At 37.8% G+C, this 27840-nt stretch overlaps 1 protein-coding gene across 1 annotated transcript in view; it reads right to left on the bottom strand.

Moving 5' to 3' along the window:
- Positions 1–27840, bottom strand: part of DHX57 (DExH-box helicase 57) — a 64473-nt gene that overhangs the window by 12914 nt on the left and 23719 nt on the right. Inside the window, exons 10-17 of the mRNA XM_027865257.1 lie at positions 26276–26400; positions 17693–17826; positions 12104–12158; positions 10335–10537; positions 6463–6579; positions 4540–4636; positions 997–1170; positions 29–229 (exon numbers count right to left, since the gene is read on the bottom strand). Of these exons, the coding sequence (XP_027721058.1) occupies positions 29–229; positions 997–1170; positions 4540–4636; positions 6463–6579; positions 10335–10537; positions 12104–12158; positions 17693–17826; positions 26276–26400 (1106 nt within the window). The remainder of the gene's footprint in view (positions 1–28; positions 230–996; positions 1171–4539; positions 4637–6462; positions 6580–10334; positions 10538–12103; positions 12159–17692; positions 17827–26275; positions 26401–27840) is intronic.

Here is a 27840-nt window from a genome sequence, read left to right as displayed (position 1 = left end):
GAAGCAGACTACAGATATTCAGGTGTACCTGAGACACAGCTGTTCCAATGGCACTCTCTGTATTTCTGGCAGCTGCTGTTTTAAAAGCTGATAATTGTAGTGATAACTGGTGAATAAGTGGAAGCAGACACCAGAGGCAACACGCCCTGCTCGGCCTTTTCTTTGCAGAGCATTAGCTCGAGACACAAAAGTATCCTCTAGACTTTCCATCCCTTTGCTTGGATCATACCTATAACAATGAAGGAAAAGAGTGACCCTGGGAAAGGATGACCAAGACTTCACTTGCGGATAGAAAGAAAGGACTGTTATTTTGAGAGTGGAATATAATTTTCTTTCTGTTATAGTTAGATGTTGAGGAAGCACCTATTGTTAGACATTATGCATAGAGACCATTTCTGCATATGTGAATATGTGAAATGATGACACATTTCCATAAGCCACAGTTAGAGGTGTCTCATTACTTTAAAGTCACACCATATAAAACCCATTCTTTTACTCTTCACACCTGGTCTAATTCTGTCCAAGTTTGATAGGTAAAATGGCTTTACATTCTGTACAGCATTTTAAATATTCTATGATTAACAGCACGTTAATGGAATTAACTACACTTTAAATAAGGGAAAAGCATCCCCCTAAGATTACTGGATGAGAAAATCTGATTTTTTTTTTAACAAATTTTTGTTTCTTAAAGTTCCTATGGTTCTTTATTAAGTGGTGCTTAAGGCATAAGTTAAACCTATAGTTTCAAGCATAATTAAAATAACACTTGGCAGGGGCTGGTAAGGTTGCTGAGGATTTTTGGGGGAGACATAATATAAATATGTCCATACTTCATCTGGTACACAAAGGCAGGAACAGGGCTCTAGTTAAAATGAGGAGAGAACAACTGCTCTGGGGTCCTGTGCCCTATTCACGCACCAACATTTCTTTGGCCCCTTCACATACCCCTGTCTTACTTTGTGCCAACCCACACCTGAAATCACTGAAGGAGGATACCTCTTTTCTTTCATTTTCCCAGAATCGATTACATAGACAACATCATCGATGGTAATAGATGTCTCCGCAATGTTGGTGGAAATGATGATCTTGGTTACTCCTACAGGAGGTTTAACAAACACAATCTGCTGCTCTTCACTGGACAAAGACGAGTGAAGTGGAAGAGTGATACACCTGAAAAGAGACAAAAACAGCTAGCACTGGATTAAGAGAGCCAATCCTTGTTCACAGACAATTCTCATGAAAAACTAACATCGTGGCTGTAACCAACAGCACCTGCTTCTAAACCTTTTCTCAAAGTGCAGATGTTTGAGTGGGAAGCTCTTTCTGATCCCTCAGTATGTATCTGCTCAATTATTTGAACTCAATATTTGAGAAGTTTACCAAATTGAGGAAGAAAGTATCTTATTTCTTATCCACCATAAAACTTCAGAAACAATATACAGCAATTTTTCTCCTTCATATCATTAGTTCTGAAGCTCACAAAATGCAAATATTGCATTTTTATATTCATTCATCAACTACCTTTCCCTCAGATATTAAAACGTCCAATAAAGAATTTTTATTCCTACTGCAATTCAATAAACATTTATTAAGCACCTACTATGTGCCACGCACTGTGCTAAGTGCTGGAGATACAAAAAAGGCAAAAGATAGTCACTGCTCTCAAGGAGCTTACAGTCTAATGGAAGAGACAACATGTAAACACATCTATACAAAGCAAGCTATATACAGGAGAAATAAGAAGTAATTAACAGAGGGAAGGCACTGGAATTAAGAGGAAGGCTTCCTGTAGAAGGTGGGATTTTAGTTGGGACTTAAAGGAAGCCAGGGAAGTCAGTAGGTAGAGTGGAGGAGGGAGAGAATTCTAGGCATCAGGGACAACCAAAGAAAATTCTTGGAGCCAAAAGATGGAGTGTCTTGTTTTGTAGAACAGCCAGGAGGGCAGTGTCACGGGACTGAAGAGTACATGTTGAGGAGTAAGGTATAAGAGAGTAGCTAGGTAGCAAAGTGGAAAGAGTGCTAGGCCTGAAGTCAGGAAAACTCATCTTCCTGGGTTCAAATGTGGCCTCAGACGATTACTAGCTGTGTGACCCTGGGCAAGTCCCTTGCCCTGTTTGCCTCAGTTTCCTCATCTGTAAAATGAGTTGGAGAAGGAAATGGCAAACCATTCCAGTATCTTTGCCAAGAAAACCCCAAATGGGATCGTGAAGAATTGGACATGACTGAAACAAGTGAACAACAATATAAAGGTGTAAGAAGACTGGAGAGGTGTGGGGAGACCTAAGTTATGAAGGACTTTGAATGTCAAACACATCATTTTGTATTTGCTTCTGGCAGCAAGAGAAAGCCACTGGAATTTATTGAATAGGGGGATGATCAAATTTGTGTTTTAAGAAAATCACTTTGGTGGCTAAGTGGAGGATTGACTGGAGTAGGGAGAGATTTGAGGCAGGCAGTAAGCTATCGCAGTAGGCCAAGTGTGAGATGATGAGGGCCTTTGTACCTCATGTGGTGCAGTGTCAAAAGAGAGAAGCTGTTTGGAAGGTGAAATCAACACGCCTTAGCAACACCTTAGATATTGGGGGCTGGGGGTGTGTAAGAGAGATAGTGAAGAATCCAGGATGACTCCTAGATTGTGAGCCCGAGGGACTGAGAGGATGGTGTTGCCCTCTACGGTAATGGGGAAGGTAAGAGAGACAGGGTTTAAGTGAAAGATAATGAGTTCTCTTTTGAACATGTTGAGTTTAAGATGTTGGACATTCAGTTTGAGATATCAGAAAGGCAATTACAAATGCCAGACTAGAGGTCAGCAGAGAGGTTGGGGAGGAAAGATAGATTTGAGAATCATTAGCACAGAGATGATAACTGTAACCATGGGAGCTGATTAGATCACCATAAAAGTAGATAGGAAAAGACACTGATCAAAATATCTCTCTGAAAACTGACTCCTATCCCCTGTAATTGAATCTGGTTTGCCTTTCTCTAGGCAAGGAAGTGCTAACCGAAAGTGGCTACTGAAAGTAGGTTCAGCCAATATGTAGGGCAAACAGATATATTTTATTAACAGAATGGGAATAAACTGACTTTCTGGAGTGGAAAGATTTTTTTCATTAATAGTTGGCTTTTATAAACACATAAATATGTGGGGAGGGTAGGTGTCTAGTAAGATCTTCATCGTAGTTGTAGAGTTGGAGGGAGCTTCAAAGACTATCTGTCTAGGCCAACTCTTTCATTTGACATATGAAGAAACTGAGGTCCAGAGTTACTATGAAGTTTTTATTAAGCAGGCACTGTGATAATTCTAGAGATATAAAAAATGCAAGTACAATAGCTCCTGCCCTTAAGGAGCTCACATTCTAACGTGGGAAGACGCACAGGGGAACTGGAAGGAGATGTGGTGTGGGGTGGGCCTGACAATGGCGTGGCTCCCGAGACCCCAGCAACATAATGCAGAAGCTAACCCAGGGGTGGGGAACCTGCAGCCTGGAGGCCACATGTGGCCTTCTAGGTCCTTGGGTGCAGCCTTCTGACAGAGTCCAAGTTTTACAGAAGCAATCTTTTTATTAAGGGGATTTGTTCTGTGAAGTTTAGGTTAGCTGCTAATCTGTCAGGTCCAAAGGATGCAGAGGCAGAGTCCAGGTTATTGGTGGGGAGGTTATAGCTCGAATAGAGGTAGCATGATTAGAATGAGATGGGAAGCGGTGGAGGGGCACACACTGAAGAACTAATTCATCGGGATGCCTACTCAGCTACATACAATGCAGCAGCCACAATTATATTTTATTCACTTTTTTTTTCCCAGCGTGGATAATTTTGAGTGGTCACTCACGCTGCTCTGTATTTACCAAGGGAGGCTTTGGAGTATTTCTGGTTGATTCAATATGTACTGGGTCATTTTCAAATCAGAACATTTGCGGAACAAGACCAGATAGGAAATCCTTTAATGATTCTGAAATGAGTTCAGCAGACATAGAAAAAATGTTGTTATCTTGCATGAAATATATTTTCTTGTTTTGTTGAAAGCCATAGTTGACACAGACTTGAGGAAATGGGGCATACGTTGTTTTTTTAGTCTCTTCCAGTGCCCAGGACACTGCTTTCTGTGGACATACTGAACTCTGAATGAATCGGTGTCGAATAGCAGGATGGTATAAGTGTATTAACTGTTTAGGTATGTATATTTGTATACCTGTTATTAGAGGCACAGAAATCTACAAAAAAGAACACTGGGCTTGGAATTGGAAAATTGGAGGAGTCCTACGTAGGCACTTACTAGTGGTTCAACGCTTCATCTTTCTAAACTTCAATTTCATCATCTTTAAAATGGCGACAAAAACTTGCACTACTGACCTCACGGTGCATTTGTGCTAATCTAATTTTGTAAACCTTCAAGTGTCAATCATCCATTCAGAAAACATCCAAGGTTACACAGGTAATTAGCATCAGAGGTGAGATTTGAACCCAGGTTCTGTAACTCCAGAACTAGTACTCTTTCTCATTATCTTATCTAGTTGTAGTATGATGGAAAACAGAACTTACCGCTTACTACGTCTGTTGTTGAAGAGAGGATTAGACTGTAGCTGTTCATAAAGCATTTTAATTTCTGCTAGTCCTGGTAAAAATACTAATACAGCACCTAAATATATGAGAATTATTCTGATGAAATGTGAAGGAACTAAGACCAATTTGTAACAATAAAATGTTATGAATTCATCAGTTTTAAGCAACAAAGTCATAATTAGCATTTTGAAAATCTTATAATTTGTATTCTTTAGATTATTTTTCTCTCACGAGGGCTTTGGGAATTTTAAATAACAATCTATATATCTGCATATGACTTCAATTAATAACCATGAATGTTCCCTGGGACCCAACATCCTGACAAATAAAATCCGGCAAGGACAGCACAGGCCATCTAGTTGAACCCCCTCATTTTACAAATGAAGAAGCTGAGGTTCAGAAAGGTTAATACCTTGCCCAGAGTCACACAGCTAGTGAGTGTCCGAGAAAGGATTTCAATACAGATCTTGCTGACCGCAAGTCTGTTACTCAATCCATTACACCAAGCTGACTCTTTCTAAATAACTGGAAAAAGAGGCACGAAAAATGAAATGCCTAAGATTACCCTTGTCATTAACATGTCATTAACATGAGTGGGAGTTACTACCAACCCTTCCCTTCAGTCAAATATTAACTGAACACCTATGGCACTCCTGGTTCCCTGCTAATAATATCTGCCCTCAAGAAAACAATCATCTGTTTGCCACTTCTCCCTAATGGCAAACATGATAGTGGATTATGAAAACATAAAGTAATAAAAAGTCAAGAAGATTTCAAAATGCCATAGAACTAATTCTTAGCTACAACTATCTTCTGTTATGTGTGTGGCTATTCCTTGATCAATTTCTATTCGACTACTATTCAATTTTTCTTAATGTTTTTGACAAGAGATAACACTTTCGTCGTACCTCCCACTTTTGCTAACTCTATCCCAATACCGACCTTCCTCTTTCATAACAATGAAAAAAAAATGTAGTCTAGTGAATTTGATTACTTCAGATCTATCAAGTGTGCAATTATAATGGAGACTATTACCTCTTTTGCCCTGGACTCTGTATTTCTATTAATGCTATCAGAGAATACCACTTTTTTGGCAGTCATGTTACACTGCTGACTCATACTGATGTTGTAATTAACAAAAGGTTGAAGTCTTTCATATTAATATGTTAACACATATCTTCCTCATCCTGTAACTGTACAGTTAATTTTTTAATACAAATACAGGATTTTAGATTATTGAAAATAAAACCTTCCATTGACAAATATAAGATTTCAAATATTAAAATGAACAAAAGAGCAAGAAAAAACAAAATTTTTAAAAATTGTATTCTTGTCCATAAACTTTTGTTTCTTACTGTTAAACATAGAACAAATTATGTGTATATTGTCTTTAAAACAGTAAATCAACCTGCTTGTTTCTGTTACCCCTTTGGATATTTTTTTTGGTGTATTTTAACATAGATTTATTGTTGCTACTGTCATTAATTACATAGTTGTCACATTATTCATTGGATTTAACTTTTTGTTATGATTTGTTTCTGGAACTGGACTCTGTCATTTAGTGTAATACTGATTCCTCTTAGCTATGTGCCATCGAAAAAGCAGATAGGTATTTAGGCACTATAGAGTGCAGACATGGGCAGAAGGAAGAGCTAAAACACAAGTTAGCCGATTTAGTTCATCTTATTAATGTTCACATTACCATTTTATTAGAGGAAGATATAAAACTTAATGGCTAAAGTAATGTTTTGGGGCCATTGTTAATTCCATTCCTTCCTTCTACATCTATCTTCCATTATACTACAACTTTATACCTGCTTTTGCTATTCTTCTCATGTGTGTGTACATGTGTGTACATGTGTGTATGCACGCGCATGTAAAAAACACAAATAGTGAAATTACCTGGTGGGTATGTGTGCATTCCATCCACAATCCATTCTAGTAAGGCCTCTATTAATTCAAGGTTAACCTTTTCTAGATCCATGACTGACATTGTTTTGATTACAGATTTACTAAACCCTGAAAAATGAATAAAGGCCAACAGAATAACACAAATCAGTATTTCAATGAATTTCAATCATTTCATAAAGGGGCAAAGTGGTCCAGGTCAGAAACAGCAGCTCAGCAGTGTGATCAGGTCCATGAATAATTATATATATATATATATATATAAAATATATGTATGTGTAAATCATATGTTTATATATATTTTACTTAGTTAAAATATATAAATTTATAATCTATTATATACATATATTATAATACTTTAAAATATTTATTATGTATCTGTCTGCCTGAAAGAGGGACTCACTATTGACACATTGATTTCTTCAGTTAGAAATAAGGAACATCACAGAATATTTGAGCTGGAATGGACATGTTAGTTTATCTAACTGAATTATTTTATTGTATTTTTTTAAAATTCTGAACTTAACACCAAATAAATGAGCATTTCTATATAGATTACAAAAAAAGGAGAGGATTATATACATGAAATTGCAAATCTCTATTATGTAAAGCTTATAGAGTATATAATAAATTCAACATAAATTGAATGTTATCTCTTTCTGCTTGTATTTGTATCCCCAGTGCTTTAGCACACTGCATGGCACAGCAAGTACTTAATACAACAGGTTTGCTGACATGGAACCTTTAAATTTGTTTTACTTGTGTGTGATTCCTTCTTATCTTCTCATTTGTAGGGAGGCAGCAAAACTTTTCCCCTAGTCTCCCTCTATCCTTTATCCCCCAAACTGACAAATAAAACCCTTGTAACAAACAAGCAAAACAAATGCCCACATTGGGCAGGTTATGAATGTGTGTCTTCTTCTGCATTTTCAGTCTATCACTTCCGTATCTGTCAGATGGAGAGCATGGTCCCTCACTGGTCCTTTGAAATCATGGGTAGTCATTACACTCATCAGTGAAGTTGTTCAATGTTATTCATTTTTGCATTGTTCCTATTGTATAAATTCTCTTGGTTCTGCTTATTTTACTTTGCATCAATTCACACAAATCTTCCTAGATTTTTCTAAGACTGTCCCTTTCATCATATATATATGTATGTACGTGCGTACGTACGTATGTATATATGTATGTATGTATGTATTTTTTTTGGTAAGGCAATTGGGGTTAAGTGACTTGCCCAGAATCACACTAGTGAGTGTTATGTGTCTGAGGTCGGATTTGAACTCAGGTCTTCCTGAATCCAGGGCCTGTGCTCTATCCTCTATAGCATGTAGCTGCCCTCAAACACTTGATCTCCTATTTCCTTTTTTTTTTTTTTGTTTAATGAGGCAATGGGGTTAAGTGACTTGCCCAGGGTCACATACCTAGTAAGTGTCAAGTGTCTGGGGCCAGATTTGAACTCAGGTCTTCCTGAATCCAGGGCCAGTGCTCTATCCATGCACCACCTAGCTGCCCCCCCCTTCATCATATCTTAAGGCTTAATAATATACCATTATATTAATACACTATAATTTATTCAGCCATTCCCTAATTGATAGGTACTCTCTTAGTTTACAGCTCTTTGCCACGACAAAAAAGAGAGCTGCTGTAAATATTTTTGAACATCTAGATTTTCTTTCTCTTTCTTGATCTCTTTGGGGTATAGTTCTGGTATAGGGCATAATTCCAAATTGGTTTCCACTCCACCAACCATGCATTAATATGCCTGTTTTCCTGTGGCTCCTCCAACATTTGTCAATTTCCTTTTTTGTCATTTTTGCCAGTCCAACAGGCATGAGGTAGAACCTCAAAGCAGATTTAATTTGAATTTCTCTATTAGTGATTTGGAGCATTTTTGTCTTTTGGTTGTTGATAGTATGGATTTCTTCCTCAGAAAATTGCCTGTTCATATCCTTTGATCAATGGCTTTTGTTCTTATAAATTTGATTCAATTAATTAACATATGATGTAAATAAGAATCTTTTATCAGAAAAAAACTTGATACAAAGATTTTTTTCCCCCAGTTAATTGCCTTATACTTTTAGCTGCATTGGTTTTGTTTGTGCAAAACCTTTTAATCATAATTATCCATTTTGTCTTCTATGATCCTTTTTATCCCTTTTTGGTCATGAACTGTTCCCCTATCCATACTGTGAAAGGTAATTTCTTCCTTGCTCCTCTAATCTGTTTGTGATATGATCATTTATTTCTGCCAGATATCCATTTGGAGTTTATTTGGGTAGATGGTGTGAAATGTTGGTCTAAACTCAGTTTTTGTCAGACTATTTTCCAGTGTTCCCAAGCAGTTTTTGTTGTCCTTACCCCAAAAGCTGTGGTCTTTGGGTTTAGCAAACAACAGGCTACTATGTTGGCTTGCATTTGTATGCAGTGTACCTAATCTCTTCCATTTGTTGACCTCTATTTTCTAACCAGTGTCTAATAGTTTTAGTGATTATTGCTTTGTAACATATTTTGAAGTCTGGTACTACTGGGGTACAACCAGGCCCCTTTCCTTTCCACTTGCATTGTCATTTTTATTGTATTGGTTCTATCTATTCATAAGCAATTAATTTTTCTCCAATTACCTAGGTCTGCTTTTGTAAAGAGACTTCTAGAGGTGTATTCACATAGTTCTTGTGTGTGTGCTAGTAGGCAGACAAATATTTTATTCAATATTTATTTTGAATGGAATTTCTCTTTGTTGTCCTGAAAGACTTATAGTTTATATGGATTTGTTTTATATCTTGCAAATCTACTGAAACTGTTTCAATTACTTTTTTTAGTTGACTCATTAAGGTTAGTAAACTATGACATTATCTGTAAAAAGCAGTAATTTTGTTCTTTGCCTATGCTTATTCTCTCATTTTCTTTCTTGTCGTTTTATTACAGCTAGAATTTCTAGCACCATATTAAATAGTAGTGGTGATAATAAACATACTTGCTTTACCCCTAAACTTATTAGAAAGGTCTCTTAGTTTACTCCCATTACAGAGAGTGGTGGCTCTTGGTTTTAAATAGATGCTATCTACCACATTAAGGGAAATCTATTTATTCCTATGTTTTTGGTGTTTTTAACAGAAAAAGGTGTTGCATTTTGTCTAAAGTGTTTTTTTTCACATTTATTGAGAAAATGTGATTTTGCTCATTTAAAAATTAATATAGTCTACAGTTTTTGTGGTTTTTCTAATATTGAACCAACTCTGAATGCTGGTTTAAATATAATATGGTCAGAGTATATAATCTGTTTTGACATGTTGCTGTAACCTCTTAGCTAATATTTTATTTAAAATTTCTATGTCATGATTCATTAGGAATATTGTTCTGCAATTTTCTTTCTGTTTTATTTATTCTTGGTTTAGGGATTTATATCATAGAAAGAATTTGGTAAGTGTCCTTCTTTTCCTATTTTTGCAAACATTTTACATAATACTATAATTAACTATTCTTGGGATATGTACTAGAATTCACTTGTAAATTCACCTGGTCCTGAGACTTCCCCCTCCCCTTTTGGGAGTTCATTGATGGCATGTTCCATTTCTTTTTTCTTTCTTTTTTTCTGAGACTGGGTTATTTAAGTTCTCCATTTCTTGTTCTCTTAGATTTGGTCATTTTATATTTTTGTAAATATTTGTCTGTTTCATTTAAGTTGTCAGTTTTATTGGCATAGACTGAAAAACAGTATCTAATAATTTCCTTTATTTCTGCTTCACTTGTTATAAATTCTCATTTTCCATTTTTGGTACTAAATCATTGTTGGAGGAAAAAAAGAGGAGAAAGCAACTTTAGAGATTAAAATAAGTTCATAAACACTCTGGAAAATATATTACCTGGATAGCGGGCTGTGAGCTGCTTAAAATTTAGTTGTTGATCTGGCACCGAATCCTTAACAGAGCTCTCATCCAAGAAGTGCAGGGAACGCCTCAGGTCCTCCTCTACTTCTTCAAATGCAGTCCTGTTGCGTCTTGCTTTTCTTTCCTCTGAACTTAGCTTCGTGGAACGCATATATGGGCTACCATCCTCGATCACATACCTGAGGAACAAAAGCAAATGGGAGATAGATGTACCAATCACAGTGGCCTCTGGCCTGTGCAAGCCTCCTGACAATACTGCTTCCCCAGGAATAGGAGACTGTAGCTCTGATCTGTGCCATATCTTTCCCTAACCACACTACTCTTCCAAAGTCCTTCTGGTTGCCCTCAATTTTGTCGAGAAGCAAGTTGGGCAGGTTCATTCAGCTACCTTTAAAAATTTAATTATATAGCCTGTAGTAAACTTGAAGAGTTTATATATGTTAAGAGCCATGCCTGAAATCTAGCTCTGTCTATGGGGAACAGGCCCATCTGGTGAAGCTGCTAGAACTCACAAATATTACAACTAAAATCACTGTATTTACATTAAAAATAACTGTAAAAGACCACATTAACTCTGTTTTGGTTTAAATCAAGATGCCCCATTGCACCACCTCCAACCCTTGCAAGATCTTAATCCTTTAATTAATTTAATGTTGCCTAATTTCAATTGATAAAGTTGTTAGATACTGCTCTTGTCAAATGCATTGATGAGATGTATGTAGTTAATTTAATTAAGGAGTAGAAAATAATGCTGGTAATAACAAGTGTTCTCTTTGGTCTAGATTTGGAAAGTCAACCTTGTCCGAATTGGGAGAATTCCAAAAAGTACAGGAAGAACTAGATTTTGATATGTTTTGTAATCATAAATACATGTGTATCCATAAAATTGATATTAAGCAGGTACACTGAAACTAAGGGTCTAATCCTGCTTGTGCTACTGAATTTCAGTAGTACTTGAGTATGCCACTTCAATGGTTGCCATCACAGTTTCCTTTGTTTGGGTCCAGATCTCTGATTTCATTGGTGTAGGGAAGACCCTAGTAAGGAAACTCTTTCCACCAATGCAGATCAACAACTGTTCTTCAACTTATACATACTCTTAGAGCTGTATGGGACACTAAAAAGTTAGTATGTGTCAAAGGTCGGAATTTAGGTCTTCTGGACTCTGCAGCTGGCTTGCTAGCCACTAAATGATGCAGCCTTATTTTCCTTATAAACAAAAATCTCTGACCTTCTTTACATATTATAATGAATTATTAAATATTAGCATACCACTTGTCCCACAATAAATTAAAACTCAGAAAGTTGTATTTAAATAAAGTAAGTTTAAAATGTACTGGGGAAGCTAGCCATTTACAAAAATCTTGCTGTGACTTTAAAAAGGATTCTTCATTTTATAAAACTCACTCCCTAACTTATCTTTTGAGGGAATATGGATTTTTATACCAGATTTGCCTAAAGAACTAGGGGATATTAAGGAAAAAGCACAAAACAGAATTATATTCATGATATCAGCAATAAATTGGAACTGGCCTGAAGATGTGATAGATTCAAATATGAGACCACTTAAAATTAAGGAGCATATGTAATTGGAAATGTCAAAATTTGGAAAAGGAGGACACTAATCAATAATAAATGAATGAAGGATTGGCATACTACTAGATAATGGCTTGTAGAGGGAAAAAAAAAACCAAAAAAACCTGTTTTTTTCACTGGTTTTCAGCAAACCTTAATATATTTCTTACTTAGTCATAGCAATTGCATCTTCCAGAAAAAACTGATCAACAGGAAATGTCCGGCCTACAAAGAGAAAATAAATATGAAAAGAATGCCTCTTGGTTGAAGTAAGCTCTTAGAAGGGTGCATAGTTTTTCTGTGTAAAGGCTAAATCAACAACAGGCTTACAATATCTTAAATGGTTTTTGAAGGGATAAATGGATGTGAACATAATTTTCAAAAGAAAAAACACAAATTGTTTATAAACTATTAAAAAATGTTCAATCTCATTAATCATCAAAGGTATACAAACTAAAACCACTCTGAGGTACCACCTCATTATGAATCCATCAAACTGGCAAAAATAATGAAAAGCAATGAAACTCAATGGTGGTAGGATTATGGAACACAAACAGGTACTCTCATTCACTGCTAGTAGCAGTCCAAAGCAAAAAGTAAAAGTTGCAGAAATAACTCCTGATTCTAGAGTATCACTGTTGGAAATATACCCTGAAAGTGGAATTTTTAAAAAGATAGTTATCTGTTCGCTTATACCAGCATTATTTGTAATTGCAAAAAAAAATAGAAGCAGCCTAAATGCCTAATGATAGGAGAATGATATAATAAATTGTTTATGGACTCTACCCCAACTAAAACAAACAAGTATGAAGAGTATCAAGAAATCTGGGAAGAAATTTATGAAAAAACACAAAACAAAAAAGTAAAACTTCAAGAACAGAGAACAACCCTAGCTGTGGTCACATAATAAGAAAAAGGAATGTGAACAGATAAAGAATCTTGATGGAGTCTTAGAGGAAGTAACTGAAAAACTGACATTTTGTTTGTAAAAAGTCATTTATTTACATGTAAACAACTGCAAGGAAAGACTTGTTGACTAACATTTAATGTTAAATTTATATTGTCATTATTTATAAGGTAAGTAAAAAATCCATTAATTTTACAAGCAGATCATTTATTAATTTTTGTCAGGTCAATAGCTGAAGGCTGTGCAGCACTGCACAACAGGGGGCTGATGAAAATATTTGAAGGATAAAAAATTGGGGGTATTTATTTGCCTGCTATGATTAATACTTACAAAAGCACATGGCCAACCTTAAAGCACTATGGAAATATAAGATTATTATTATTCATGATTCTATTCCTTTTCTACTTCTATGGATATTAGCAATTTATCTGGAAGAAAAAAATATATTTAGAAATAACATTTACCAGACCCCACTTTACATAATGGCTACAGAACCTCAGGAGAACAATTTATGCAAAAACAACCTTACAATAAAAACAAAAACTTTGAAAGCTGTAAGAACTCTAATCAATTAGATGATTCCAGGAGATGGATGATGAAGCATGCTATCCACTTCCTGAAAAGAGAGGTAGGTGATGCACTCAGGGTACAGAATGAGATACATGTTTTTGGACATGGCCAATGTGGGAATTTATTTTGCTTGACTATGCATATTTGTTATAAGGGTTTTATTTTTCTTTTTTTCAGTGGTGGGGGGTAGGAGTGGGAGGGAGAGAGAACTGATTATTGTTCATTGAAAAAAATCATTTATAAAAAGAACTGTAGGTTGTAATATTTTATTGACATTCAATTGGATATCTCCTAAACCTGTTTTAGGTCCTTTTCTCTTCTCCCTCTATACTGTCCTGCTTGGCGATTTCATCAGCTCCCATGGGTTCAATTATTATCTCTAGCAGATTTATACATCTAGCTCTAGCCTCTCTTCTGAGCTCTAGGCCTGTAAGCATCTCAAACTCGTTATCTTCCCCCTGCCCATCTGCCCCTTTCACTTAACCCTCCTCTTCTTTCCAGCTTTCCTGTTACTGTGGCAGGCCAACATCCCTCCTCTCAATCTCCTGGGCTCCGAACTTCAGCTCTTCACAGACACTCACCTAAACATCCAAACTACGGTAATTTCTACCTTCATAGCACCTTACATGTGTCCTCTTCTCACATAGCAACCATCCTAATCCAGGCTCTTGTCATCTCTTGTCTAGGCTATCAAATAGTCTTCTAATTGGCCTCCCTGCCTTGAGTCCTCCCCCATTCCAATTCACCTTCCACTCAGGAGGCAGCTCCTATGCCAAAGTGATTTTCCTGGAGCAAAAGACTGAGCCTGTCAGTGCTCCTCCCCAGCTCCACCTACTCCAACTCAATACACTCCAGCAGCTCCCTAAAGCCTCTAGAATCAAATATAAAATACAATTTGACATTTAAAGTCCTCCACAACACGACCCATTCCTACATTTCCAGTCTTTTTACAATTTACTCCCCTCCATGCCCTCTGAGATCCAATCTCACCAGCCTTCTTGCTGCTATTTGCACAGGCTGCCCCACCATGCCCAGAATGCTCTCTCCCCTCACCTCCCACTCTGGGCTTCCTTGGCTTCTTTCAAGACCCAGTTCAAATCCCATCTTCTGGAGGCCTATTCCAATCGCCTCCCTTTATTTTCCCTTTCTCATCCTTGCTGGTCCCTTCCGTCTGAGATTGGCTTCCATTAATACCACACACACACACAGCCACAGTCACCCTTATATATAGAGTGCAGTTATTTGCATGGTCTCTCTGCCCCTCTCTTCCCTTCCTTAGAATGTGAGGCTCCTTGAGGGCAGGGGGCCGTGTTTTTGCCTTTCTTTGTATCTCCAGGGCTTAGTATGGTGCCTGGAATATAGTAAGCACTTAAATGCTTGTTGACTATCTCTCTACTATCTATTTTTCCATAACTGAACACTCATTTGATTTCAAGGAGTCAAAAGATTCACTATATAATATTGGATGAGTTATTTAACATCTCTGAGTCTCAATTTCCCCATAATTTTTTAAAAATAAAAATTGACAGTGAGCCTAGAGGAACAATAATGCTCTTTCCTTTCGTTTAATTGTGCATGGAATTTTTTTTTCCAGTTAAGCAATACTTAAATATTTGAGTATGCAAGTCTGTGTCTCTGAACATATAACTTGTACTGATTTCTTACTTGCTGGGGGAATTTTCTCAGGAATCAGTAATGAGTCCTATGTCCTCCTTCCTATTGAGAAGTAAAGCTATTTGACTTGCTATCACTAAGGACCATGGCCTTTGACTTGTTTCTCACAGTAGGGATGAATTTGTACTGGTCCATCCACAGTTTTTCACTAAAGACACACATATGCAAACAAACAAACCCAAACAAAAACAAACAAACTCCCAAACCCTGAAGTTGGATTAACAGCAATTTAAGATTATTTCCTGAGCCAGCAAGAATGTCTTCATAAATTGGTAGCCACTAAAGTATCAAAAGTTTCTAGATAATTGGTAGTGAGTGAAACACTCATTCATTGCTGATAAAATTGCAAACTTGCAGAATCTTTTTTAAATTAATTTATTTTAGTTTTCAACATTCACTTCCACAAGATTTTGAGTTCCAAATTTTCTCTCTATCTCTTCCCTCCCCCCACCCCAAGATGGCAGGTATTCTGAATATCTCTTCTTCTAATCTGCCCTCCCTTCTATCTCCCTCCCCCTTTTCTTATCCCCTTCCCCTTCTATTTTCCTGTAGGTCAGGACAGATTTCTATACCCTACTGCCTGTATATCTTATTTCCCAGTTGCATGTGAAAACAATTTTTAACATTTGTTTTTAAAACTTTGGGTTCTAAATTTTCTCCCTTCCTTCCCACCCACCCTCATTGAGAAGGCAACCAACTTGATACAGGTTATACATGTGTAGCCATTGCAGAATCTTTTTGAGAATAGTCTGGCAGTATTCAGTAAAAGTTAGAAAAATAACCCTATCTTTTGACCCAATAATTCCATTTTGGTGGACATCAAACAACAAACAAAAAAAGCCTGGTCAAAGATTTGCAAAGCAGCATTTTACTTAATTGCAAAACTAGAAGCAACTTAAAGGTCCAACAACAGGGGATGGTTAATTAAACTGTGCTACAATAATATAGAGTAATACTATAATAAAATTTAAAACTATTTGTTGTTTGTTTTGTTGTTCATCATACTTTGTTCTCAGAGAGGACCAATGGCATCAGGAGGGTGACGTCTTGACTTGCAAGTGAACTGGATTTAACTGAGACAGAGCTGTGCAAAGTCATCAGCCTCACTCACTCCTCCAGAGTCATCTGAGTCCAGTCAAGATGACTGGCAGTGGCCTCAGATGCAGTGGGAGACCTTGGCCTTTTTAAGCTAAGGTCTTTCCCAGGTCTCAGTTTGTCTGAGGCAACATCCATTCAGTGATTAAAGGCAAGTAAGAACTGAGGCAAAAGATGGCCTAGTCTGCCTTTACAAAAGAATCAATCTGGGAAGGGAACACCCTCAGTTTCTGGCCAGAACAGAAACAACTGTTATTTACACTCACTCTGAGCCATCAAACCCAAACAAGAAACAGCTGAGATTTGGGTGGCAATCTACTGGCCAATAAGTGAGAGCCAGAGTTATATGGGTTTAAAGTAGCTCCATCTGAATCCCAATGGGCTTTCTCAAAGCCTGGTTTTCCAGAGGTATATTTCAAGAAATCATAAATGAAGACTACACAAGACAATTGATAAATATGAAGAATGCAATGAAATCTGGATTTTTTTGAAATGACACAAAGTGAAAAAGAAAAAAGTAAGACAGAGATTAAACTATGGGCACACAAAAGGAAAAGTGAATAGAAATGAGAAGAGAAAGGACACTGATAGGGACTTAAGGGACGGGCCTGGAGGATGGTTAGGGCACCTCCGCATTAAAATCAATTAAAAAGTGAATCATCACTAGCAAGTTTGATCAGGTTTCTTGATGTTTAGTATTAAGTTTTTAGTAAAACAAAAAACAAGTACAGGATCTTGAAGTTATGAAATAAAGTTCAACTAAATAATTCCATTACATCAAATATTTTTAAAAAATGCTTTTCAATAATGACGACAGGAAGGTGGGGATTGGATGGCAAGTAGCCTTAACAAGGTGGGGACAATTACAATTTGGCCAGCTCACTCATTTTTTAAACCTGATAGACTCAAGGAATTTCTTTCAGCTAAGGATCTATCTGGAATCAAGTACACCATGCTGTATACTTGATATACTCCTAATCCACTACCAATATCTACTTTGGTCAGACAAATACTATTAACAATTTACCAATCAGTTCTTCCAGACCATTCCTTTGGAAAAAAATTCCCAGAGAAGTTAAAACCCAGAGACAATAAGTGATCTGAAGCAAATTAGCATCAAGATATCTAAAAGGTATTCTAACTATGCTATTTAAGAGTACCAGAATATTTTCTAAATTCTGTGATCTTTATAATTAAAGCACATATTATAACAAGATAGCTTCTTTCTATGATAAAACTATTTTAGGTTGCATATTAAACATGATGGGGAAGCCAAGAATTCTAAATAATTGAGAATTTAAATCATAGATGCAATTAAAAATTTCTAAACTAGGGGTAATATTAACATGTCAATTTCATAAAATGCCTATAGTTTGACTTTCTGCTAACATAATCACTTCTTACCCAGAAAAAAGTATCAATATATTTCTTTAGTGAAGCACAATTTAAAAATATTTTGTACATATTTAGGCACGGATAATAATACAAAATTTAAGAATATATTTTTTCTCACCTGGTATATTAATAACTGGGCAGGAATTAAAGTATTCTGAGAAAAGCTCAGCATTCAAAGTGGCACTCATCAGAACAACACGAAGATCTGGGTTCTGTAACATAACGTCCTTCAAAACTAGCAGCAAGAAATCACTAAAGGGAAGAAAAAAGATGCCCATATGGCAACCAAATCCAATGTCAAGTATTTATTCCATTCAGATTTTCCTCTTTTTTTATTCATGACTATTACCTTGCAATAGAAACAGACTTCCCAATAGGCACTCATTGTCATGTTCTTTTTCCTTTTCATCACATTTATTTCCTTAAAAACTTTATAACCTTTACAAATTCAAACTCTGCAAATTTGAAAATGACTCTAAATGAGTTACATGTCCCAAAGGTGGTTTGACAATTTTTAAAATAGCAACCCTTTAAATTTGTTTCCCACATTTTAGTATCTTTGTATTTTCTTTTCCTTTTTTTAACATCTGTCTTTTCTTCAAACCCACTTGTGTTTTTGATATTGTGGCCATTTAGGCCTTTTATACATGTATTTTACTAGCTATTTTCTTTTAGGAAGGAGGAGAATAATTTATTTAAATTTTAAGGATGTGGTATAGTAGAGTCTGAATTTAAACCCCAACTTTGCCACATTTACTGGGTGTGTATCCTTGGGCAAATTCCTTCACCTACCTGAGTTTCTGTTTCTTCATTGCACTACCTGCCTCCCTAACCAAGTGGTTGCTTAGATCAAATGAGAAGCTGTAGGCAGAGACTTCTCTGTTTAGTGTATAAAGCTCTTCTCAACTACAATCCACCTTCCCAATCTAATGGTCTATTAGTCATTCTGTGGCATAGCCCTCACATACATCATCCCATCTCTCATCTCTGTCTTTCCACAGGTGGGGTGTTCTCCCTGGCCTTGTCCACTCCAAGTTCTGTAGAGTTTTTAAAAAGCAGCTGTGGAAGCTGCCCCTTTCCTGACCTTGTTCATCCCAGGACCCTAGAGAATAAAATCCCAAGTCTACAGATGTATGGCTAGTCAACTCCCACCCTCATGTTTCCTAATCCCTATGATTTAGGATCACTGTCTGTTGATGCAAAAATCCTTTTCCCGGGGCAGCTAGGTGGCGCAGTGGATAGAGCTCTGGCCTTGGAGCCAGGAGGACCTGAGTTCAAATCCAGTATCAGACACTTGACACTTACTAGCTGTGTGACCCTGGGCAAGTCACTTAACCCCGATTGCCCCACCAAGAAACAAACAAACAAAAAAAAAAAATCCTTTTCTCTTGCTATGTCTTACTGCAGTCCTGATCCACCCTCCTCTGTCTCTTCAACTGTAATGAATAGACTACCCTTCCATTCTAGGGCTCTTTCATCTCATTAAAAATTAGACCTCTCTTGATGTTCAGTAGATCTCTCTGAAAGACACTGCATTTCTGGACGTATCTGAGGTTCAGACTGCTCCTTCCCCACCTTGATACAATAAGTCAGGCAGAGTCAACATACTCCTTTTTCCCCATGGCCCCTTCTATCACTTTGCCACTACAATTCATGCTTTCTTTTCCCAATCTGTTGCCAAGTCTTTCCATTTTGACCTTTGTGACATCTCTTGTATCTGCCCCCACTTTTCTACTCTGACATTGATAGCATCCTAGTGCCAACCTTCAGCATCTCTTGCCTGGACTATTGATGTAACTTGCTAGTTAAATCCCTGCCTCAAGTCTCTCTCTCCTCACTCCAGCCCATCCTCCACTAAGCTATGCAACTGATATTCCTTCCCTAATTGGTAGTCAAAGGATATGAAAGGCAGTTTTCAGAGAAAGAAATCTAGCTATCACAAGTCATATGAAGAAACGCTCTGGATAACTAATAATTAGAGAAATGCAAATTAAAACAACTCTAAGGTTCTACCTCATACTCATCAGATTGACAAAGTTGACAAAAAAAATGACAAATGCTAGAGGGGCTATGGAAAAACAGGTACATTAATGCATTGTTGGTGGAGCTGTGAACTGGTCTGACCATTCTGGAAAGCAATTTGAAACTATGCCTCCAAAGTTACTAAACTGTGCATGCCTTCTGACCCAATGATACTGAAACTAGGTCTATACCCCAAAGAAATAATAAAAGAGAAGGACCCATATGTACAAAAATATTTATAGCAGTTCTTTTTTTGTGGAAGCAAAACATTGGAATCTGAGGGCATACCCATCAAAGGGGGAATGACTAAATAAGTTATGCTATGAATGTGATGGGATACTAAAAGGCATGGTAGTTTCAGAAAAGCCTGAGAAGATTTGTATGAATTGATGGCACGGTGAAGTAAGCAGAACCAGGAGAACAATCTATACAATAACAATATTGTAGAGATAATCAACTTTGAAAGACTTTGGAATTCTGATCTACACTATGATCAACCACAGTTCCAAAGGACTCATGATGAAGCATGCTATATACCTCCAGATAAAGACCTGATAGACTCAAAGTACAGACTGAGGCATATTTTTTTTATCTTTTCTCTCTCTCTCTCTCTCTCTCTCTCTCTTTTGGGGACATGTCTAATGTAGGAATTTGTTTTGCATGACAATATATACTAGTATTGGGTTTTATATTTCTCAATGGGTAAGGAAGGGAAAGGAGGAATAGAGAGAATTCAAAACTGAAAATAAAATTGAATGAAAAAAGACGCTAAAATGCTAAGAAAGGGAAGTAAGGAAGGAGTGGCAGGGATGACCCATAGTAAGTCACAGCGATGCACAGTGACAACTCACAGGCTGATCTGAATGGAATAGGGAATTCACAGAGGGAAATGATATGAATTAGGCCTGGAGAGGTAACTGGGAGGCAAACTGTAGAGGACTGTAAGTGCTAGTCTGAGGTGTTCATATTTTACCCTAGAGGCAACTATAGAGATGGCATAATCAGATCTGTGTTTCAGGACTATCAATTGAGCAGACAGATGGAGAATGGATTGGAGAGGGAAAAGACTGGAAACAGGGAGACCAGTCAGGTACATACTGAAATAGTCAAGGCAAGAGATGAACTAGAGTAGAGGCGATGTCTTTAATAGCTATAGCTTCTAGAATAAAAGATAAACTCCTCAGCCTAGCACTTGAAGCCCTCTACAATTTGGCTCCCACTTACTTCTCCAGGCCTAAAGTATGAGTGGAGAAAAGGGGTGAGATGTGAGTGTTGTGGAGGCAGAATCAACAGGATTCAGGAACTGATTGAATGTGGACTTTTTTTTACGTCTTCAGCCTCCTGCACCATCTCTTCCTCCTGGTTACACTTTTTTCCTTTGGTTTCCATGACTGATTCTCCTGTTTCTCTTCTAAGCTGCCTGACCACTTCTTTTCAATCTTCTTTGCTGGACCACATTCCATTTCCTGCCTTATAATCATGAGTGCCCTTCAAGGTTTTGTTCTGGGCCTTCTTCTCTCTTCAGTTTTCTCCCTTGGTGATATCACCAACTCCTGTGGGTTCAATTAGCATGTCAAAGCAGGTGACACTTATAAATCCAATCTTAATCTCTATAGAACTCATCCTAAATTGCCAAGTACCTATCAGATATCTCTCTAATTGAATGCCCTACTGACATCTCAAAGTCAACATGTCCAAAACAGAACTGATTACCTTCCACGCTAAATATGCCTGTCTGCCAAACTTCTCCATTTCTGTTGAAAACACTACCACCCTTCCAATCATTTAGTTTCCTAAATTAAGAGTTATCCTGGACTTTTTCTTCTCTCAACCGCATATCCAATCAGTTGCCAAGTTTTGTCTATTCTAGCTCTATAAAATCTCTCTTGTCCATCTCCTTATTTCTACTTATTTCATGCTCCCATCACCTCTCATCTAGTAGCTTCCTAACTTACCCCCTTGCCCCCAATAAACTTCCTAATGCAGCAATTTGACTGTGCTCCTCAATGGTTGTATAAAATCCTCAGTGGCTCCCTGTTGTTCTAGGATAAAAGACAAACATCTACCACAGCCTTCTGCCCTGTATTACATTACTCCTCATTGTGCACTCTGTCTCTAACAAACTGGCCGCCCCCAAACTTCACGTTTGATCTCCCACCTCTGTGCACTCATATAAACTGCACCACCCTGCCTGGAATACACCCTCGTTGTCTCCGCCTCTCATGAAAGCACAGACTATGTACCAACACCTTTGTTGATGCCCTCTGACTCTCCTCCTCCATACATGTTAGTGCTTCCTCCTCCTCCAATTTATATTTTATCTTTATATCTGTGTACATGCTACATCTCCTCAGTAGAATATAAGCTCTCTGAGGGATAGGGACATTTCGTTTTTGTCTTTGTCTTTCTAGGTCGTCCTCCTCCAATTGCTCATGGTGCCACAGAGGTGGCCCTGGATTTTGTTTTGTTTTTTTAAAATTTAATAGTATTTTATTTTTTTCCAATTACATACAAAGACAATTTTCATATTCAATTTTTGAAAGATTTTGAGTTCCAAGTTTTTTTCCCTTTCTCCCTTCCCCTCCCTCCCCAAGATGGCAAGCAATCTGATATAGGTCAAACATGTGCAATCACAGAAGACATATTTCCACATTAGTCATGTTATGAAAGAAGAAACAGAACAAAAGGGGAAAAAATTTTTTTAAAAAAGTGAAAATAGTAAGCTTTGATCTGCATTCAGACTCCATCAATTCTTTCTCTGGATATGGATAGTATTTTCTATCATGAGTCTTTTGGAATTGTCTTGGCCTTGGGTTCTTGAAAGCAGTGGCAACAGAGAACAAGGCCCAGCAGGCTCTACCATGCTGAAGGGCTTGCAGTGCTAGCCTAGTGATATCTGTCATCAAGGACTAGCTTAGCTGACGCTGGACAGGAGCATCCTCACATCTCTCATGGGGTGAAATCACAGATTCATGAAGCAAAGGTCATGAACACCGCAGGCACTTAATAAATGCTTGTTAAACTGAATGTATTCAAGATTATCCCTGTCACTAAGTCAGAATAGTCTTGCCATTCCACTTTGCTGTGGTACCTCTTTTTTTGTTTTGTTTTGTTTTTTCTGCTAGGCAATGGGGTTAAGTGACTTGCCCAGGGTAACACAGCTAGTAAGTGTTATGTGTCTGAGGCCAGATTTGAACTCAGGTCCTCTTGACTCCAGGGCTGGTGCTCTATCCACTGCACCACCTAGTTGCCCCAAGGTACCTCTGTTTTGGTTGGGGATAGTTACATGACTTCTATTTTGGTGCCTCTCCCCTTTTCCAATTATTTTAAGAGAGCTCTGAAGCATGCCCTGAACCCCGGACTACATCACGTAATAGTCCAACTTCTTTCGGAACAACTAACAACTCTTAAATGATTAAAAGACATTAAGAGAGTTAGCCGGTGACTGGGGCAGAATGAAATGTATCAAGCATGGCATTATGCCCAAGTAGATTTTTTTTTTGTTTTTAAAAAAATATATATTTATAGGGTAGAGCCAAGATGGTGGAATAAAAGCAGTTACTTGCTTGAGCTCTCCCCCCAACCTTTCCAAATACCTGTAAAAAATGACTCTAAACAAATTCTAGAGCAGCAGAACCAACAAAAAGACAGAGTAAAACAAATTTCCAGCCCAAGACAACCTGGATGGTTGATGGCAAGGTCTGTTGTGCCGGGCTGAAAGAGGAGAGCAGTTCAGCGTGGGCTGTGCAGGCAAAGACGGGGCCCCAGAGAACCTGGAGCAGCCCTTGGAGGACTGAATCACGGGCAGTTGTGGTGGTTTCCAGACTTCTCAACCCACAAATGCCAAAGACAACTTAGAAGGTCAGTAGGAAAGATCTGTTGGACCTGGGTAACAGAGGAGTGTGGTCCAGCACCAGCCCTGGTGCAGGTCTCAGCCCACAGATGGTGGAGGGATAGAGCAGCTAATCAGAGGGGGACTGCAGGGATCTCTTTGTTGGCCCTGAGGCAGGATTCTCTTGCTTTGCCTGTGCTTGGATCTGGGTCGTGGTCCTGGGTGGTGGTCCTGAAGCAAGGAGGAGTGCTACTGTGGTGTAACTTGTGCCTGTGGCGGAGAAGGAATCCTCCTCGCAGTTCCAAGGCAGAAAAAAGTTCTTGTGGTCACTCATAGACCACAGCACAGTCCAGGAATGGAGTAAATACCTCTCCTTTGATCATACCACCTTGGAAAAACTGAAAATTTACAGGTCCCTAGAAGTATCTCTGAAAACAGCTGCACAAAACCCCTGAAGCTTGGGACAGTACACACTCCACATTGGAAGCAGAGCCCTATCTTAACAAAGAGTTTAAAAAGTCACGTAATTGCCTGGGAACATGAGCAAAAAGAGGAAAAAAACTCAGACTATAGAATCTTACTTTGGTGACAAAGAAGATCAAAACATACAACCAGAAGAAGACAACAAAGTCAAAGCTCCTACATCCAAAGCCTCCAAGAAAAATATGAATTGGTCTCAGGCCAAGGAAGAGCTCAAAAAGGATTTTGAAAAGCAAGTAAGAGAAGTAGAGGAAAAATTGGGAAGAGAAATGTGAGTGATGTAAGAAAACCATGAAAAATGAATCAACAGCTTGCTAATAGAGGCCCCCAAAAAAAACACTGAAGAAAATAACACCTTAAAAAATAGACTAACCCAAATGGCAAAAGAGGTCCAAAAAGTCAACGAGGAGAAAAATGCCTTAAAAAGCAGAATTGGCCAAATGGAAAAGGAGGTCCAAAAACTCACTGAAAAAAGTAATTCCTTAAAAATTAGAATGGAGGAAATGGAAGCTAATGACTCTATGAGAAATCAAGAAATTATAAAACAAAACCAAAAGAATGAAAAAATAGAAGACAATGTGAAAAATCTCATTGGAAAAACAGCTGACCTGGAAAACAGGAGAGATAATTTAAAAATTATTGGACTACCTGAAAGCCATGATTAAAAAAAAGAACTTAGACATCATCTTTCAAGAAACTATCGAGGAAAACTGCCCTGATATTCTAGAACCTGAGGGTAAAATAGAAATGGAAAGAATTTATTGATAACCTCCTGAAAGAGATCCCAAAACAAAAACTCCTAGGAATTTTACAACCAAATTCCAGAGTTCCCAGGTCAAGGAGAAAATATTGCAATCAGCCAAAAAGAAATAATTCAAGTATTGTGGAAACACAATCAGGATAACACAAGATGTAGCAGCTTCTACATTAAGGGATTGTGGGGCTTGGAATATATTTTGGAGGTCAAAGGAGCTAGGATTAAAACTAAGAATCACCTACCCAGCAAAACCGAGCATAATCCTTCAGGGGGAAAAATAGACATTCAATGAAACAGAGGATTTTTGAGCATTCTTGATGAAAAGACCAGAGCTAAATAGAAAATTTGACTTTCAAATACAATACTCAAGCATGAAAAAGTAAACAGGAAAGAGAAATCATAAGGGATTTATTAAAGTTGAACTGTTTACATTCCTACATGGAAAGATGATATTTGTAACTCATGAGACCTTTCTCAGTATTAGGGTAGTTGGAGGGAACACATATATAGATAGAGGGCAAAGAGTAAGTTGAATATGAAGGGATGATATCTAAAAAATAAAATTAAGGGGTGAGAGAGGATTCTACTGGGAAAAGGAGAAAGGGAGAGGTAGAATGGGGTAAATTATCTCATATAAAAGAGGCAAGAAAAAGCTTTTACAGTAGAGGGGAAGAGAGGGGAGGTGAGAGGGAATGAATGAATCTTACTCTCATCTGATTTGGCTTAAGGAAGGAATAACATACACATTCAATTGGGTATGGAAATCTATCTTACCCTACAAGAAAATAGGGGGGAAGGGAATAAGAGAAAGGGGGATGATAGAAGGGAGGGCAGATTAGGGGAGGGGGTAATCAGAAACAAACACTTTTGAGGAGGGACAGGGAAAAAAATGGAAAAAACAGGGAGTGCAATAGAATGGAGGAAAATATAGTTAAGTCTTTCCCAACATGACTATTACAGAAGTATTTTGTATAACTACACATGTATAATCTATATTGAATTGCTTGCCTTCTCAATGAGGGTGGGTGGGAAGGGAGAGAATTTGGAACTCAAAGTTTTAAAAATGAGTGTTAAAAATTATTTTTATGTGCAACTGGGAAATAAGGTATACAGGCAGTGGGGTATAGAAATCCATCTTGCTCTATAGGAAAACAGAAGGGGAAGGGGATAAAAAAAGGGGGGGTGATAGAGAGGGCAGATTGGGGGAAGGGATATTCAGAATGAATACCATTTTGGGGTGCAGGGAGGGGAGAGAGAGAAAAATTGGAACTCAAAATCTTGTGGAAGTGAATATTGAAAACTAAAAATAAATTAATAAAAAAAGGATATAAAGTGAAAAAATATATCTATGTATACATAAAATATATATTATAATGATGATGTTGACAAGTAGCTATCTCTACCATCATAACCTTCTATGATGAAGGAATCTTCACTAGAGTAGATGTGGCCAGTCTAGCATTTTCAGTCCCACAGAAACGAGATATTACGTCTTGACATAATCTCCAGCCTGGGTCTTCTTTATAGCACTCTATAATTACTAGTGTTATGAAGCTGACCTAGGAGTAACTTTCAACTATGTCCTAATTTTATGCAATTGTGCCTCTTACCTTTCTTCTGTTCTCTCGTGAACTTCATCAACAATAATATGGGTGACTCCCTGGAGAGCTGTGTCTCCTTCCAGTCTTCTCAGCAGCACTCCTGCAGTGCAGTATAACAGTCTGGTAGCTGAGGACTTAAATGTAAAAAGACAAAAGACAGATACTTAGTCAGCTAAAAAAAAAAAAACAAAAAAAACCAAGACATAAACATCAAAAGTTCTGCTATCCCACAGCCCTGAATAGGAAGGGATACAAACTAATAGAATAACCAGAGTACAATATGGAATAGGAAAAAGCACTGGCTTGGCAGTTTGCGTAGTTGGGCTGGAGTCCTTGGGCTTTGACACCAACTCTGTGAATCTAGTCAAATGACTAAGTCTCTAGGTCATGGGACTCAGTTTTCTCACCTGTAAAATGGCAATAATAATATCTGAATGCAGTTATGAGAAAAAAATTTTGTGAGCCTTAAAGCACTAAAAAAATATTAATTTAATTAATTAAAATTAAACTAATTAATATTATCTGTAAATTGAGATGACTGAACTTGAAGGGCCCTTATAAATTAGCATTCTCTATCATTTTATTCTGTTCATTTACACCTAAACTTAACTAATATTTTTGCTGTGAATACTGTTCTACCTCACATAACAATTTCAAGTCTAAAACAAGAGTATTATAAAATACAAAATACAAATTACAAATATAAAATACAAAAGTACTATAAAACAGACAAGTGACTATAGCCAGTAAATACAAATCAGAATTGAGCTGTTTCTTGTTTGAATAAGGTCAATAAATCACTAGCCCAACAAAAAGCAAAAAATTAAAATTAAAAAAAAAAAAACAACTGATTGGTAATTTCTGTCAGTGAAGATTAAAAGACCCTAAATAGGGTTGTGCTTCTGGGAGCCAAGAGGGCAGAGTGAGAAATAAGTTGCTCTCACCTTCCATTATTAACCTCTGAAAGCCCAGAAAATATCACCCCAGGAAAAACCCTGGAACAACTGAACTAGCAGAAAGATGGAGTGCAGCAGTCCTGTAGCCCAGGAAGCTTGAGGGATTAACAGGAAAGACCCGTCTTGCCCTGGGGAAGGGGGAGCAGTACAGAATGATAGACATCCCAGCAAGCTGGCAGAAAGTCCCACCTTAGCATACTAGGGGGAGATCCTGAACCCCAGGTGGTAGAGCAGGCAAACACCAACACCAGGACCCCCAAGTGCCTCAGAATGGGCAGAGGAACCAGTGGAAGCAGGCTTGGAAAATCACCACATGCCATGGCATTTACTGGTAGCCGAGTCTCCCACTGCCTCAGCAAAACTCTGGGAAGCACATCTCCAAGAGGGAAAGCTACAGGCGTAGAAACATCCTGCAGCAGTGAAACATCCATCTACGTGGAGCCAAAGAAAGGAGAAAGGCCCAGGTGAGCAGGCATCCTCTGGGGCCAGACTCCCCACCCCTACCCCCAGAGCTCCACTGTTGCTGATTCCAGCCCAACACCGGGTAAGCTGCCACAACCCTACAGCCTCCAACTGCCAGCATCTGAGGCCCCAGCACACAAAGCTAGTGACCGGGCC

The sequence above is a fragment of the Vombatus ursinus genome, unplaced genomic scaffold (assembly GCF_900497805.2).
Source record: "Vombatus ursinus unplaced genomic scaffold, bare-nosed wombat genome assembly UNPS02014778.1, whole genome shotgun sequence".
Lineage (NCBI taxonomy): Eukaryota > Metazoa > Chordata > Mammalia > Diprotodontia > Vombatidae > Vombatus > Vombatus ursinus.
Note: the sequence above shows the minus strand (reverse complement) of the source record. Positions and strands in the feature narration are given on the sequence as shown.